A 15,522-nucleotide genomic window follows, 5' to 3' on the forward strand; every position below is an offset into this window, starting at 1 on the left:
CCGAGAGATGGGCCACATGGCCATACGGTGCATCATTGGAGATTCTGCTCTGGGGATCAAGGCAGGAGAAGAGACCACAGACAGGTTTATGAGAGACATAGGTCTGGTTTTGTAGTATAGCCATAAATAGAAAATCGAACGCTATGAAGAAGAAGAAGAGTATGGCCAGCCAAGGTTTTTACTCCCTTTGATATGGGTCGGCTACAAGATGCACCCCCGTTCCATCAGCTGATGCATCGGTGGTCCTCTCAACCGAACGTGGACCGGATACAGAGATCGCCCCCATTGTGATACTGTTAAGGAGTTATCAGGGCAAATCTTGTTAGCATCGACCCCCACGAAAAGGCTGTCATGAGGGTCGATAAGCGTCAACAGTAAGGCCAAAGCAACGTAATGTAGGCCTAAAGGAAATTTGTTGAAAGAGATAACGCGTGGTTGTGCTGATGCTGGCGTTTGTCACTAACGCTGGTTGAGCAACTGGGTCCAATTCTGCACATAGTGCGAAGCGGAAGATCAAGAGACAGGCGATATGATAATTAATTATAATTAAGCAAACAGAGTCGATAAAATAAGTGTCCTAATTCCATTTTGGAAAGCGTTGGGGGATTTAGTAAAAGCTTCGTTGCATGCTGTGGTAGAATAACCAGTCGTAATGGACAAAAAGGCGCTTATATCGCCCCGGCTATCATAAACCATCAGCAGATATATATTTATATTAGTCTCAGCACCAGCTCTGAAGTTCTCATCACCCTAGTTTTTTGAAGGGTGATAGTTTGAAATGTGCGAGGTAAGCGACAAAATATAGTACTGTAACATAATGACAAGACTTCGCATGATTGTCCTTATTCAGCTATAGTCCAGTAACGGTAGTGTGGTCACCCCTAAGCCGGATTACACCTGAGCCCTTTCCCAAAACTTTGCTCGGCTCCAGTGAGTATTTGGTAAGCAAAATCACCAGCTGGTGCGGTTGGCGACGTTGGCGTGTCTGCCTCTCCCACCAATGGAGTACGATGGCTGGAAAGTCATTTTCATCCCCAATATACCCGCTTGGCCAAAGCTTTGCCGCTGCGGTGTGCGCAGTTGAAAACGCTCTAGTGGAGTCAGTTCCATTTGCATCTTGCTTCAAGTTAAACCTGACCGCGTCGCCTTTTTTCTCGGTGTTTCAGGTCATTGTCTGTCACCTGCGCCGGTGGTGTGACGCTGTGTAGGACATTATGCACCTTGCTCCTCCTTTACATACAACGGCCTCGTTATGGTAAATCTGACCTCTTTTTCTTCATGTCTTTCAGGCTATGGTCACATTACGCCAGTCACGAAGAGCGGCCGTATCTTCTGCATGTTCTTCGCCTTCTTCGGGATTCCCATCATGCTCCTCTCAGTGACAAGATGTGGACAGGGCCTCGCCAAGTTAGTCCAACTTGCCATCACAGCATGTCGCAACAAGTCCGGAATGGCGTGTTCCTGTCTGATATCAAAGGATAACAAACAATTCACAATCCCGGTCTATTTTGCCATAATATTTTTGATATTCTACATGTTTTTCGGCTCGCTTTTGTTCAGACTTTGGGAGGATTGGACAATTCTTGAAGCGTTTTATTTTTGTTTTATTACCATGACGACCATAGGTTTTGGTGATATTATCCCTGAGCACCCCAATTTCATGTTGCTCTGTACCCTGTACCTGATTCTAGGCCTTGCTATCATGTCTATGTGTTTTGAGTTAGCCGAGACTGAGTACGTGAAGCGGATGAACACAGTACGACGCGGGTTCAAAGAGGTCAAGAAATTTACAAAAAGCGTCAAAATAAAGTCGACAAGTCGCTCTAGTCTATCGTCTGGGAAAATGAAATCGTCTAACTCTTACGAAGTGACTGGCCAGGATTCTCGCGAGATATCCCGAGATGATCATGAATCCCGCGTAGGTGACGAGAAAAAGAAAGAGAGTATTTCTAGTTCGCTGGAGAAAGTGTCTGCTTTATGAAACGAAAAACAAGGGAATGTTGTTCTCGTGGATTATCGCACAAGTGAAGACTCTCGTGGATAACGCGAGATGAACCCGATATCACGCAAGATGAGGAAAATAAGTGAGGTAGATCTGTCGCTTGAATTCACTAGGTATCCCTGCCAGCAAATTATCTTTTTCACGGAATGTGATGACGTATTTCACGAAAATGGATGACGTGTTGTGATTTAAAGAGAAGTAAATATTTCTCGGCATTTACATGTATATCGGATCAGTCAGTATCAATGTGTCACTTGACATTTTACACTTTTACATAGATTTTTTATGTATTATGCTTCATGTGATGTGCTTTCAATTGATAATACGGATGAACAACTTTAACATAGTGTAAAAGGAATGCAATGTGTCCTTGGCGTTTATGATGTGTTTGAAATAACGCAGACCTATATCTGAATCCAAACGACTCGCAAAGTACACCACCGTTTGTTGTAGATTGGGAAAAAAAGATGGCTCTCGGCAAAGAGAAATATTACAACGCAATTTGATATATCGGCATGAGGGAATCAGACTTGGTTATATCTGTCTACGAGAAATGAGATATTCTAGCTTGATACGTGGTATTCGCAGCGCTTTTTTCCTAACCGTGTTTACAAATTGGTTCAAAAATCTCTTAGGGAAGTTGAGGGTTTGTCGTAGCCGGCATTGTGTAAGTGCAAGTGCGATTTTGTAAACAAGTCCACGATTCCAGTAGCCTCGCCAGAGTTTCTATGTGCACAAAATGGCGGCCGAAACCGACTCTCTCCTCCCCTGTCGGGAGTATGCGGAACCATTATGCATGTGTTTTAAGGATGGTGTTTTGTACAGAAGAATTCTCGGTCTCCAAAGCTCGTGTCCTATCATATTGAAAATTGTGCTACACTCTTGTCGCAATTTTGTGCATGTCCACACAACTATTCACCGATACGCCAACACTGCTACAAATGGGATGCCATACGCCAATACTCGGCAGATGGCACTCCAAGCGCATGCTCACACGCCAGGAATGCCTACCGCGCGATGGGTCATTGGATCGCACACCATTGGGACAACCAGTTGGTGTTGAAGCTTTGGCTTGCGCGCAAGAATCAAAAGAGAACTCAGTCTGATAGATATTTCACCCAAAAGATGCGACAATTTATAAATATGTGTTCATCTTCATCCAGTCGCCGATACACTTTTTTCATTTCGTTCGTATCCGAGTTGAGTTGCCGAGTAAAGTTTCCTTTGAGAGTCGCGTAACCAGATCTATGCAATATGTACAGGTAATCTTGGATCTTTCTCAATGGCTCTTAACCACGTAAAAAATTGACCGTCAAAGAGGGCTCCACTTGCCGAAAGCTTTCCAGCTGCTTGTGATTTTGATGACGTGAATGATGATAAGATGATAACCAAGCCGCCATATAGGCCCCTTGCCAGATACGCCTGTACCACTTAGGGGCGGGAAATAAACTAGCTTTAAAATAGGTTTTTACGGTCAATGACGCCAGACGAAAAATGGACTGATCTCTGGCGTATCTGGCAAAGGGCCTGTTGCTTTCAGGGTTCAGCAAAGGAGTAGAGTTTGCACTCCGATTGTAATCCAAGGGACACTGTCCAACTCCGGTGTAATGTTTTTGAGTGTTTCTATTTTTGAGTGTTTCCCCTCATTGTTAGGGAACGCTAAAAGATAGATTGACAAGTTTTTCTGTGTTTCCCCCTATTGAAAAGTCATGGTCTCTCGAGCTGCCTATTGTTTGGAAACACTGACACATGGGGAACAACCACAGATGTTACACCGGTTCCAATTGGAGTCGGCCTTGGTGACGCACTACGCACTGTTAGTTTTTCCGCTTGGTTCCGAATCAGTGGAACAGCGAAATCGAGCCGAGTTCACTTTAGCGATATTGGCATCAGACCAGTTGCCTTAAGCATATTATGGTAGTTAAGCGTTTCTCAGATAGATCTGGCCAAAGGTACTTGGCCGACGTATCTCTTATCATGAGACTGTAAAAGTGTGATCACAATTGATAATAACACAGCCCTGGGCAGCCGCTGTCATGGATGACCAGTTTTAGTTTACACGGTGAAAGGGTATTGGTCGGGCCTACCCTGAGGATAATCTAGTGTTGTGCAACACCACTATCTTTTGGTAAATGTGATCTGGTCACATTCCTGAGTTCAACTCAGATACTTTGGCCGGAACGATATGAAAAACACTCGACGCGTGGAGCGGGACCAATGGATGGTTTTCGCAAACCTTTGAAACCTCCACGACTTTTCCAAACAATGAGATAGGCGTTCACGTTGGCGTTTAGGGGGTATGCGAAAACTCCCTATTGTTTGGTGGAGAACGAAGCGGGAGACTGACTAACAAGGCGCAACCGGTCACACGAGTAACACATTATTGATTTTGAATTTTGTGTCGTGCAACACGTCTTTTTGTATGGTTAAAGATATGGCACGAACTACTTCTTCAAGGTTAGACACGTAAAGTATGCATGACAAACAAGTGTATGAGGAAATCATGTCACCTATTAAGATAAATCTGCCAAGGCCTTGAATAAGTGTAGCCTTCGTCGTCTGTATAAAATTCCCCCACGTTTGTCGACGCACCGTTCATTTTAGAAAAGGTATGATTATGCCTATATCATTCCATGAACCACCGTTCTGGAAAAGAATACTGGCACAGATTTTATCTACATGTTATATATCTATGTCAAGCTAGACTCTTTCACCAGTCTCCCCACTCACTCATTACAGAGACTGGTACTTGACGCCAATTCACTCGTCATGAACTCGATTTGGGGGCGTAAGCTTCCGTTGTCCGGCCACATGTTTTTCTGTAGGATGTCGGGGTAACCTCGATCCAAGTGAAGAATCTGCAATACCAGAGCGCTCGGTATGACAGTGCATCCATTGTACGCACTGAAAATGTATAGCTCGCCTCGGGTAAGTCAACGAGGCTTCCTCACTTGACCCTCCGCTGCACGGCGGATAGGGTCAAGGTTACCTGGACGAATGTCAAGAAGAAGGCACTTTCGCCGATAATCTGTTTTTATCGACAAGAGGAATGACAAAATGCAACGGGAGCATCTCAGTATATGCAAGATATGTGCATTTGCATGTAGATGGTAGTTTCTATTCTATTTAAAAGTTGGCCCCAAGCTGGCAAATTTATCAGAATAATGTCCTTTGAAGACCCAGCTGTGGGTTCCAACTGCGAAATGACTGAACACTAATGTATTGGAATTGATTCCTCAGTTTATCAATCAAATCGAAATTGACCGATTCACGTTATTGTGCATACTGATCTATTACATGTAAGTGAATGTACCGCATGGCACGGATGCAATATAAGGGTCGCGTATAGCTGTGTGGACAAAGGGTCTTTCCCAGAAATACAATTTCGGCAGGTTACGATGTAACATACATGTACATGTATAGTAATCATTAAATGAGGATTTGTGGATACAATGAAATGAGTTGGACTCCGTCAGCTCATGAATGGATACTTTTTATCATGGTCTCTGTAAATGTAAAATGCTGGACTGCTAAATGAACACCTCATTTTCTATTCATTTACTAACTTGACTAGAATATTGGCTCTATTGTACATGTAAATGTATATCGGCGATACAAGAACGGATTTTTCATCAAAAGAACAAATATATTGACATGTTAATACAATATACTACGTGTTGCATGATTCAATTGATACTTTTGATTTGATAATATCTTATAAGTAAAGACATTATTTAGTACAAAGTAACTGATATCAGCATCTTTCTTTATGAGATATTAGAAATAAAAAGTCTCAATTGTATTTTGGAACACCTAGTATACAAGATGAATATATGATTTTATTCTTGGTGTATATGTAAACGTCTATGTCTTTCGGAATAACTGTTTATTACATTTTTATCATTTACAGTAAAACGCTATACAAATTCAAAAGTGTTGTTGAATTATTATGTTCATCCGTTGATTCACTAGCTGGCGGTTCGAGGTAATGATTGTTTGTTTTGGACCACCCGGTATAGACCTACACAGTACAATGGAAAATCAATATGCAAAACTCCGGGCTTTAGGAGTAGTTAATGTCTAGAACATCTGACAATTCAGACGGTGGAAATAACAGCTGCAGCACTTTGCGTAGTTTACTCAGAGGCGTGTGTAAACAACTAACTGACAAATGTAAAGAGAATATTTGTGACCCACCATGATGAAATACCTCTCATGTCGCTCTGAGCTTGACAGGGTGAGACGGACTGGTTGTTCATTTAACTGTTGTCTGCCTTTTGTGACATCTGCGATTGCGACAAGACCCTCGCGTTACGGCCTTGTTTTTACGCCCTACTGCAAACTTTTAAAGGATTTAAGTATTGAATTATGCATGCAATTAAAGTACGCATGCCGTGCGTTGTGCAAAATCTCTTTCAGCGCAAACCTACCCTTAAGCATCTCTTATGCGTCAGATTATTTTTATGGCTTATCGCAGCAATCATCTCAGGTGCTTAAAGCAATTGACACAGCTCACGTCAGCTGCATGATTTACAAAGCTTTAATCTCCATGATCTGATAACATTGAGAGCTGTTTAATAATACATTTGACGTTTATGGTCAAGTCAAATTTTATCAATGAAAAGCCTCAACACCCCCGTATGCTTTTTAATTTGATTTAAGGACAGTATTCCCCTGGCTATCACGTGGTTGTTGCCTTACGAAGAAATGAATATTATATCACCAATCTATGATCAGGCGAACTTGACACACATCAGGCCTATTTTGGACCAATTTCACACCATTTCAACGACCCGTGTGACGTCAGCAATTGGAAACTATCAGATAAAATACATCGAAAGTTCTCTAAACGTCTCCCCGGGTCTCTACAAATCTAAAAATGTAAACGTTGTAGTAGTTATGGACAAAGGATAGAGCTCAGAAGGATTCCGGCACATGCCAAGCATCCCAGACCTGGGCCGACTCGTTGGTTCAGCTGGAGACATTCTCCGCACTGGCTTGTGAAACCGCTCGCGTACATTTGTCTCTTCCGGTATAAAATGAAGCGCGTCCTCTCATTGGGAGATTGCATGGATCTTCGCAATTCGGTTTATTATACATGACGAGAACTAACGCATCTGCCACAGGTGCAGGAGTTATTGAGAGTCTCAACGTAAAAGGCCTAATCCGTTTGTTCGAGAATTATAAATTGAATTTGAATTTGGAAATTTGGATAGACACGCAATGAATATAAATTTCAGCAATGCCGTTATTTAGACTAATATACAAATACTATAAATGCCAATTTTCGGCGAATTTGCGTGCATAACAACTGAACTACGGCAATGTTTATTTCTTATTCTCGGAGCACAAGAGGGTGCAGTGAACACGTTGACGTTTTAAGTGGAAGAGCTTTTTTTAACTTACTCGTATTAATGTATGCCTGTGCGAAGTCAGATTTGATGTAATCAGGTCTTGTCAGAGGTCCACAAACGAAGTTCCAGCTAGGACTCATCAGACTCAAGGAGCGTGAAAGGTACGTGAAACAACTAGTTCGTCTACTAGATTATCATCAGTAATCAGAAATATCAGGTCATGGTCGAGACGAGGCAGACCCGCTGGGGCTTTTAGCCCGCACTCGACACCCGGGCGGCTTGACCACGGCCACTGATTTTGAGTTTCTGTGCCGCGCCCGTCCGAATGGCGTCGACATGGACGGAAAATCTCCCATATGGATCGTGTCCATGGGTGTTGCGATTTGTCGCTTATCCGTCTGATTAATATTTCGGAGCATATAACGAAATTACTGTTTTGTTTGCGTGTTCGTGATTATCAGCAGACTTTTAGAAAACTTGTTTATGGAAACTCTCCACCTGGCTGCAACCTCTCAATCGGGACTTTCCCCCCAATCGCAAGGTTCCCTCCCAGTGCGGCAAAATCCCTTGATTGCTGATGACAGAATCAATTGGGACATATCATCCGTTTAGATATGACTAATTTAGATAAAAACCTGAAAAATTAAAGGCCATAAAATGGCTTTTTTTTGTTTTGTTTTGACGCAAATTCGCAGAACTGATGTTCATTCACAAACAGTCGGCTGACCAATTAAATGCGCAGACTCGTCGTTAAATTTCGCGTTATATACAATAAACTGCCATTTTTTCTCGATTCGTGGAAACTTCTGGTAAATATAAATAGTTCACGAATAAGTTCCTGGTACATTTTCCTTAGTTTTTCCAACTTAAAGGGACAACTTGGGCGTGGGATTTACCTAGCCAGGAGGATATATAATACCACTGCCTGACACCATGCGCCGCCACCTGTCGTACCACACTATGCTGATCCCTGATAACGCTTTTTCGCCAGTGTTACGAGGCACTTTTGGATGGTTTATGAATTTCAGGTAGGCCAAAGGTTACACCCCGTTGTAATGATTTTTTAGTGATCCTGTTTGGAGAAGTAACGGTCCTGCTGGAAGTCGTTTTTGTATGGAAAACCAACGTATCTTATGCCCAACTTGGCCTTTTAAGTAAACATTTTCGCGATCAAGGTCACTCACGAAATCCGCGAAACAAAGGCCCTCGTGAAAATTTGGTACTTTACATAATTGTTTTTGAAAATGTTATAAAGAAGGCTTTTTGATATAGACATGGTTTCCCTTAAAAGGTTTTCAAAACAACGACGACAATTCTGCCGTTAGACAGTCACGGACGAAGGCTAGTTGTCGGAATCGGCTGATTAGCGGCGCCACAATCGCATCGTTCTAAAATGTTCTGTACGATGGCGCTAGAAAGTCGTTATAGAAAAAGTCCGAATGTCAAGCTAAAGATGAGGGAGCTGTATTAGGGCGATGTGAGAAAAAAATGTAGTGAACCTTATACCACAATCCGTCAGGAAACAAAATTTGGCCGGACTCTTTTTCCAGGGAGACATTTTTTCTACTTCTACACCGGCCTGGAATATTTTCGAGATACTCGTCCTTTAAAGAGAAAGTTCATGGTTTTCCAATGATGACGAATCAGCCTGGAGCCTGGTAGTAAACAGGTTGGGACATGGACAATTTATTAGCGGCGATAGTCTGTTTACAACATTATCGCTCTGATTCAATAGGCCTATCACCTCATATAAAAAGACCTCACAATCGCCGTCTCGCCATTCATCGACCTGATTTGAACCAGAATCTACGAACTAAGGTCAGTACTTTAGAACCCTTGAACATTACGGCAAATCTGCGCTAGAGACACTTTCGAATGCATGAACATTACGGCAAATCTGCGCTAGAGACACTTTCGAATGCATGAACATTACGGCAAATCTGCGCTAGAGACACTTTCGAATGCATGAACATTACGGCAAATCTGCGCTAGAGACACTTTCGAATGCATGAACATTACGGCAAATCTGCGCTAGAGACACTTTCGAATGCATGAACATTACGGCAAATCTGCGCTAGAGACACTTTCGAATGCATGAACATTACGGCAAATCTGCGCTAGAGACACTTTCGAATGCATGAACTTCACGGCAAATCTGCGCTAGAGACACTTTCGAATGCATGAACATTACGGAAAATCTGCGCTAGAGACACTTTCGAATGCATGAACATTACGGCAAATCTGCGCTAGAGACACTTTCGAATGCATGAACATTACGGCAAATCTGCGCTAGAGACACTTTCGAATGCATGAACATTACGGCAAATCTGCGCTAGAGACACTTTCGAATGCATGAACATTACGGCAAATCTGCGTTAGAGGCACTTTCGAATGCTTGAACATTACGGCAAATCTGCGCTAGAGAAACTTTCGAATGCATGAACATTACGGCAAATCTGCGTTAGAGGCACTTTCGAATGCATGAACATTACGGCAAATCTGCGCTAGAGAAACTTTCGAATGCATGAACATTACGGCAAATCTGCGTTAGAGGCACTTTCGAATGCATGAACATTACGGCAAATCTGCGTTAGAGGCACTTTCGAATGCTTGAACATTACGGCAAATCTGCGCTAGAGAAACTTTCGAATGCATGAACATTACGGCAAATCTGCGTTAGAGGCACTTTCGAATGCATGAACATTACGGCAAATCTGCGCTAGAGAAACTTTCGAATGCATGAACATTACGGCAAATCTACGCTAGAGACACTTTCGAATGCATGAACATTACGGCAAATCTGCGTTAGAGGCACTTTCGAATGCATGAACATTACGGCAAATCTGCGTTAGAGACACTTTCGAATGCATGAACATTACGGCAAATCTGCGCTAGAGACACTTTCGAATGCATGAACATTACGGCAAATCTGCGCTAGAGACACTTTCGAATGCATGAACATTACGGCAAATCTGGGCTAGAGACACCTTTGAATGCATGAACATTACGGCAAATCTGCGTTAGAGACACTTTCGAATGCATGAACATTACGGCAAATCTGCGCTAGAGACACTTTCAGCAATAACAATTCACTCTTCGAAGTCTTTTCAGCTGAGTTTTGTTTATAATCCTGATTACCTTGATACTGGCGGTCCAGGAAACTAAAAATCTAGTTATACACAATGCTGTAGTGAAGTTACATGTATCATGCTTACAACTTTGCTGAAACTAGGTAATATGTAGTATTTGTATATTTGGCAACACGACGGCCAAACTCGCCCCAGTGCCGACATTAAAAATTGATCAAATGCCGCCATCTTGGATGACAGCATCCTGAGATTCAGAGTTTTGACAATCCAACGTCATAAACTGTGTCGCCAGTTCAGACTTTAAATCTCATTCAGGCCGAATTAGTGCCACTTTCTCTGATAAAACGTTTTCTTTTATTTAAAGTAACTAAAAATGATCTTTATGAATAAAATTTGGCACTTAATAGTGGATTTTAAGATGACTGGTCGGAGAACTACCTACGCAGCGTAGAGCATCGAGGGCTTTGTGGTGTTGCGATAGCCTCACAGTAATAAGAAAGATTCTTTCCTGATCTACATCCGCGGTACTGCTTTTCAAGATGGTGGCAACCAACTAGTTCTAGAGGCGTTGTAAGGAACGACATCAGCGCCTCTAATGTCAAGATTACACGACGGCAATTCAGTACGTTTTATGAAATTGAAAATGTTCTCTAATTCAATTACAAATGTCAGTTTTTAACGAACGGCGAAGATATGCACACGGTCTTTCGATTACGTTTAACTCGTTTTATTCGGTTTGACGATTGATTGGCGACACCAAGTCACCTTATATACGTCATGTTGCCGGCTTGACCCTAGTTTCGATTTAGTATACATGTCATGAATAATCAATCGGTCTTAGATCTGTGACTATATAGTGTAATGTCCCAAAATCCGCACAAAAGTAAAAATACTGCGTCCCAGCATGATTATTGTGTACCTGATATTATCAAGGAAATTACTGTACTGCAATACATAGATGACATGTACTTGTTACAATGTAGGCGATAGCACAAATCGACAATTACCACAGAATTTCAGCAGCTAATATACGTATTGCAATTATGTGTTTAAAAGACTAATGGCATTATTTATGGCGAATAAATAGTGACGAAAAATGGACTGATAACTTTTTCGTAAAAAAATGTCCTTTTCGGTTGCTACTTGGAAAGCAACTGGGCCGATTTCTTCAAAGTTTGGTTTTTCATCAATCTAATTTTGGAACACAGGAGGATTTTTACATTGCATAATGGTCAAGAAGAAATTTTTTGTATTTATTCGTGTACACTAACGTTGTGTAATGATTTTGACATTTCATCTGTGCTGCGTATTTCTCGGTGAACTTTTTCGAATCAACAGGGCTGGTTATTATTGCCAGGTGCCAAGAATCATTTTGAAATTTTCATAAGAAAGAATTGCCCCCTCCCCCCACCCCCCGACCACACCCTATCAAAACCTCCGGTTTTCAGGGCGATCCACGTGACAGGTTCATGGCCCGTTTTCTAGTGGTAAAAGTCTTATCACCATTGTTTATTTCAGAATGTCTACGCATGCGCTGTTGGTCTTCTGCGCCGCCTTGATAATGGCGGCTGCCGTACACGCGATGGAGGAACCAATGGATTTCATCCCTCCATCTGAACCCTGCAAACCGGAGATGAAGACCTGCGAGTTCTGGCTCCATGTCAAAGAAAAACTTACCATGGTTCACGGGAAGCTGATGGTGCAGCCCTCTAGCGGGAAAATCTATCATTCTAACGTAACGGACTTCTCTACTGCGCAGGCGCTGGATATGTCGGATGTTGTGACGGCTGATGGTTACACGGACTCGCGCTTGGTATATCTCGTGAACGGAACCATGCCTGGACCGACACTACACGTTTACACGGGACAGACTGTCATCGTTCATCTCCATAACCACCTTTTGGGTGCGGCCATCTCGCTTCATTTTCATGGTGTCCACATGAAGGGCACACCGTGGAGCGACGGTGTAGGTTTCGTCACACAATGCCCCGTACTTCCAGGACAACGATTTACTCACAAGTTTAAGATAACTCAACCAGGCGGGACTTACTGGTATCATGCGCATGTCGGAAGTCAGAGAACCATGGGAATTTTCGGGGCGTTCATCATAAAGAATAAGCCCAAACCTGCGCTTGCGGAACCGGAACCAGAAGAACATATTTTACTGTTACAGGATTGGAACCATGACTGGGACTCTGATTTGGCCTATTTTAAGATGGTTTACGGAATGTACGTGGGGAGCACGAAAATGGGTAACAGTGATTCTTTAGATGGCGGCCATTTTAGTTTATTCCATTTCCAAGCGGGCTTAATCAATGGCAAGGGACGGTACTATGATCCCAGCGCCCTAAAGATACATAATGGAGCTCCGTTAGAGGTATTCAAAGTCAGAAGGGGTAAACGGTACCGTTTCCGCATAATTGCAGCCGGTAACCTGTACCCGTTTAGAGTTTCCATTGATCAGCACGAACTGACAGTCGTTGCTACAGATGGGTACGATGTAGACCCGATGCCCGTGGAATCTCTCATCATCAATCCAGGCGAGAGGTATGACGTCATGATCACTGCGGACCAACCAGTTCAGAACTATATGGTCCGGGCGCAGACCTTAGAAGTTGATGTTGAACACGTGGCTGAAGCTATCTTGAACTATGACGGTGTTGACCCCGTGCATGAGCCAACAACAAAGAAGAGAGATTGCACCGGAAGCAAGCCCTGTAAGGTCCTGAATTGCCCCTTTAGATACTACCCAAGTGGTCAGAATACTGAGTGCATTTTGCTGGATAAACTCCGGGGACGAGCAGGTGACGCGCCAAACGCTGGTAGTTCTAATTTCAAGGAGTTCTTCCTAAACTTTGCTTTCCCGGGAAAAGGTTGGACACCGGGGTCAGTCAACGGCCGCGCCTATCTTCAACCAACGGTTAGTCCGCTCACACAACCGGACGAGATGAACTGGGGATGTGATCCGGAGAAGTGTGGCGAAGAAAAAACCTGTTCCTGTGCCTACCACGTGGATATCAACTACGGCGACACTGTGCAGATGGTCTTCCTGAACATGGGTCAAGGAAAGGGATGGGCTCACCCGATACATTTGCACGGACACAGCTTTTACGTAGTGAAGATGGGATATGGGCGCTTTAATAAAACCACTGGGAAATTCCTCGCAGACAATCTAGATATAGACTGCCGCGGTAACCCAGACAGAGAAAAGTCGTACTGTAACGCGGCAACTTGGGCAAACCACACCTGGTCTGGCGACAACATCCCCGGGATCAACCTGGAGCGACCCCCGGTCAAGGATACTGTCATTGTTCCGTCTGGGGCGTACGTTGTCCTCAGATTCAAAGCAGACAACCCAGGTATCTGGATCATGCATTGCCACGTGGAGATACACAACTTGGACGGGATGACGATGCTTGTGAGAGAAGCGCCCGAGAAGCTCCCGAAGCCTCCTAAGGACTTTCCGACCTGCCGCAGCTTTAAGTATGAGGAGCCTCTAAACGTGGACGTCAACTCTAAACCCACGAAGCAAATCTTCAACACGCCGGCTCACATGTACCAGAAGCATTTCCGTCACAGCGGATAATGGTTCGTTTCATTTTCCGGTCCTTATTTCACAAGTGCATTGGCCAAAATGGTGTATATTTCCTTATTTTTAACCGAATTTTACAAAAAAGTGTTTGGGTGACAGAGGACTTCCTTTACCAGCTTGACATGTGGTCATATTCACCTACCAGTACTTTGTTCAAACGCTTCAAAGTTGCATGAAATTCCGGCATCATTATGACCAATCAAGATCGTATGACGTCACTCTCAGTGTGTTGGGCTGTGTACTCCTATGCTGGCACACAATTGCGATTCTCAAGCATTTTTTGAGCAATGTAAACGTATAAAGTACAGGTATTTTATTTGCAAAAGAAATCACATATCACACCAACACTTACTTTGTGATCTTCTTCGGTTGAAAATGGGAGAATAAATGTCCTTTTTGCTTCGGCAGCACCTTTTGAAACAAGGAGTAAAATGCTAAATTCCAACTCCAGCGAGTATATACGACCAAAAATAGATAATGAAAGAAAACAAAAGCCGCGCAAGGTTTAGTTGCCTCGCTTGCCACCAGAGGGCTTGCCGAAAACATAGTGTTTACGTAGTATTTTGCAACCTTTTTTGGCTGATAAACTAGGGAATTATATCTATAGAGGCGATTACCAGCTTATGTAAGATAAAAGCGCTATGCCGCACACAATGGATGAACGCGTCTCCCTGCGAGATCTCGTGATATTTGGCGATCGATCGCCCCGGTCAACAGTGACTTGGGGCGAGAGTCTGACAGGACTGCGCTCGGTAGTGACGTCAGTCCTTCCTCCCCTGTGACACTGAACTTGACGAGTAAAAAAACCCAGAAAATAAACAATTCCATATCGTTTAATTCTTATAAGATTCTAATGCAATTCCATTCACAAAAGCGTTTTTATATAGCTCTACGATACACGTAATAATAAATAATGGCGTTATCATTATCACAACTTGCTTTTTTGGCACTTAATATATAACTTTCAAATTTTACAGCCACTTAGCATTTCGCGAACTACATGTACTTCGATTCGCGAAAATAAAAGTCGCGAAAATTAGATTTGAAATACCGACATCTGCCAAAGTAAAATCAGTAAAAATGTGTGAATATCGCTGGCAAAAATAAAGTGGGGCGAAAATCTGTTGGTTTACTGTTTCACATTTCGTGCATCTTCTCCCCAACACCGGTGTAGAGAGTAAAAAATGTCCCCCTGCGAAGAGGTCCGGCCATATTGTATTCTGGCTGATTATGGACAGGTAAGATTCTCTTGGAGCCACGACCGTCAATAGCCTAGGGTTACAACGCAAAGTAGAATCCTTCGTTCCCCGGACAGTCTTTCCAAGGACATTTCAAACTTCTACATCATTTACAGGCGCCACAGATAGGGGAAGGTATCAAACGGCGGGTACACGTTTCAAGTACCACCACAAGTTTTAAACCTGACAATACTATATTTCGATATTAAAAAAGACCTATTGACTTAATCACACTATGTGCACATAA

The 15,522-nt window shown here is 43.0% G+C and overlaps 2 protein-coding genes across 5 annotated transcripts in view; both read left to right on the plus strand.

Annotated features, from left to right (window-relative positions):
* LOC135496649 (potassium channel subfamily K member 18-like) overlaps positions 1-5,914 on the plus strand; it is a 32,346-nt gene extending 26,432 nt beyond the window's left edge. For all 3 annotated transcript variants that reach the window (XM_064786077.1, XM_064786079.1, XM_064786078.1), the window contains exon 3: positions 1,290-5,914. In XM_064786077.1, the coding sequence (XP_064642147.1) occupies positions 1,290-1,981 (692 nt within the window). In that variant the 3' untranslated portion in view covers positions 1,982-5,914. The remainder of the gene's footprint in view (positions 1-1,289) is intronic.
* A 1,512-nt stretch (positions 5,915-7,426) lies between these two features.
* On the plus strand, positions 7,427-14,971 carry LOC135497216 (uncharacterized). Of its 2 annotated transcripts, none has more exons than XM_064786961.1 (2): positions 7,427-7,517; positions 11,964-14,971. In XM_064786961.1, exon 2 carries the CDS (start codon positions 11,965-11,967, stop codon positions 14,029-14,031), a length of 2,067 nt encoding a protein of 688 aa, XP_064643031.1. In that variant the 5' UTR covers positions 7,427-7,517; position 11,964; the 3' UTR covers positions 14,032-14,971. The 2 variants fall into 2 exon arrangements, with proteins under 2 accessions (XP_064643031.1, XP_064643032.1); XM_064786962.1 differs by lacking the exon at positions 7,427-7,517 and adding an exon at positions 9,083-9,174.
* The last annotated feature ends 551 nt before the right edge of the window (positions 14,972-15,522 follow it).

Source organism: Lineus longissimus, chromosome 12 (assembly GCF_910592395.1).
Source record: "Lineus longissimus chromosome 12, tnLinLong1.2, whole genome shotgun sequence".
NCBI classification, from domain to species: Eukaryota; Metazoa; Nemertea; class Pilidiophora; order Heteronemertea; family Lineidae; genus Lineus; species Lineus longissimus.

Excerpts from the sequence above, each read along its gene's own strand:
- LOC135497216 (XM_064786961.1), top strand. The coding sequence starts at position 11,965 with ATGTCTACGCATGCGCTGTTGGTCTTCTGCGCCGCCTTGATAATGGCG.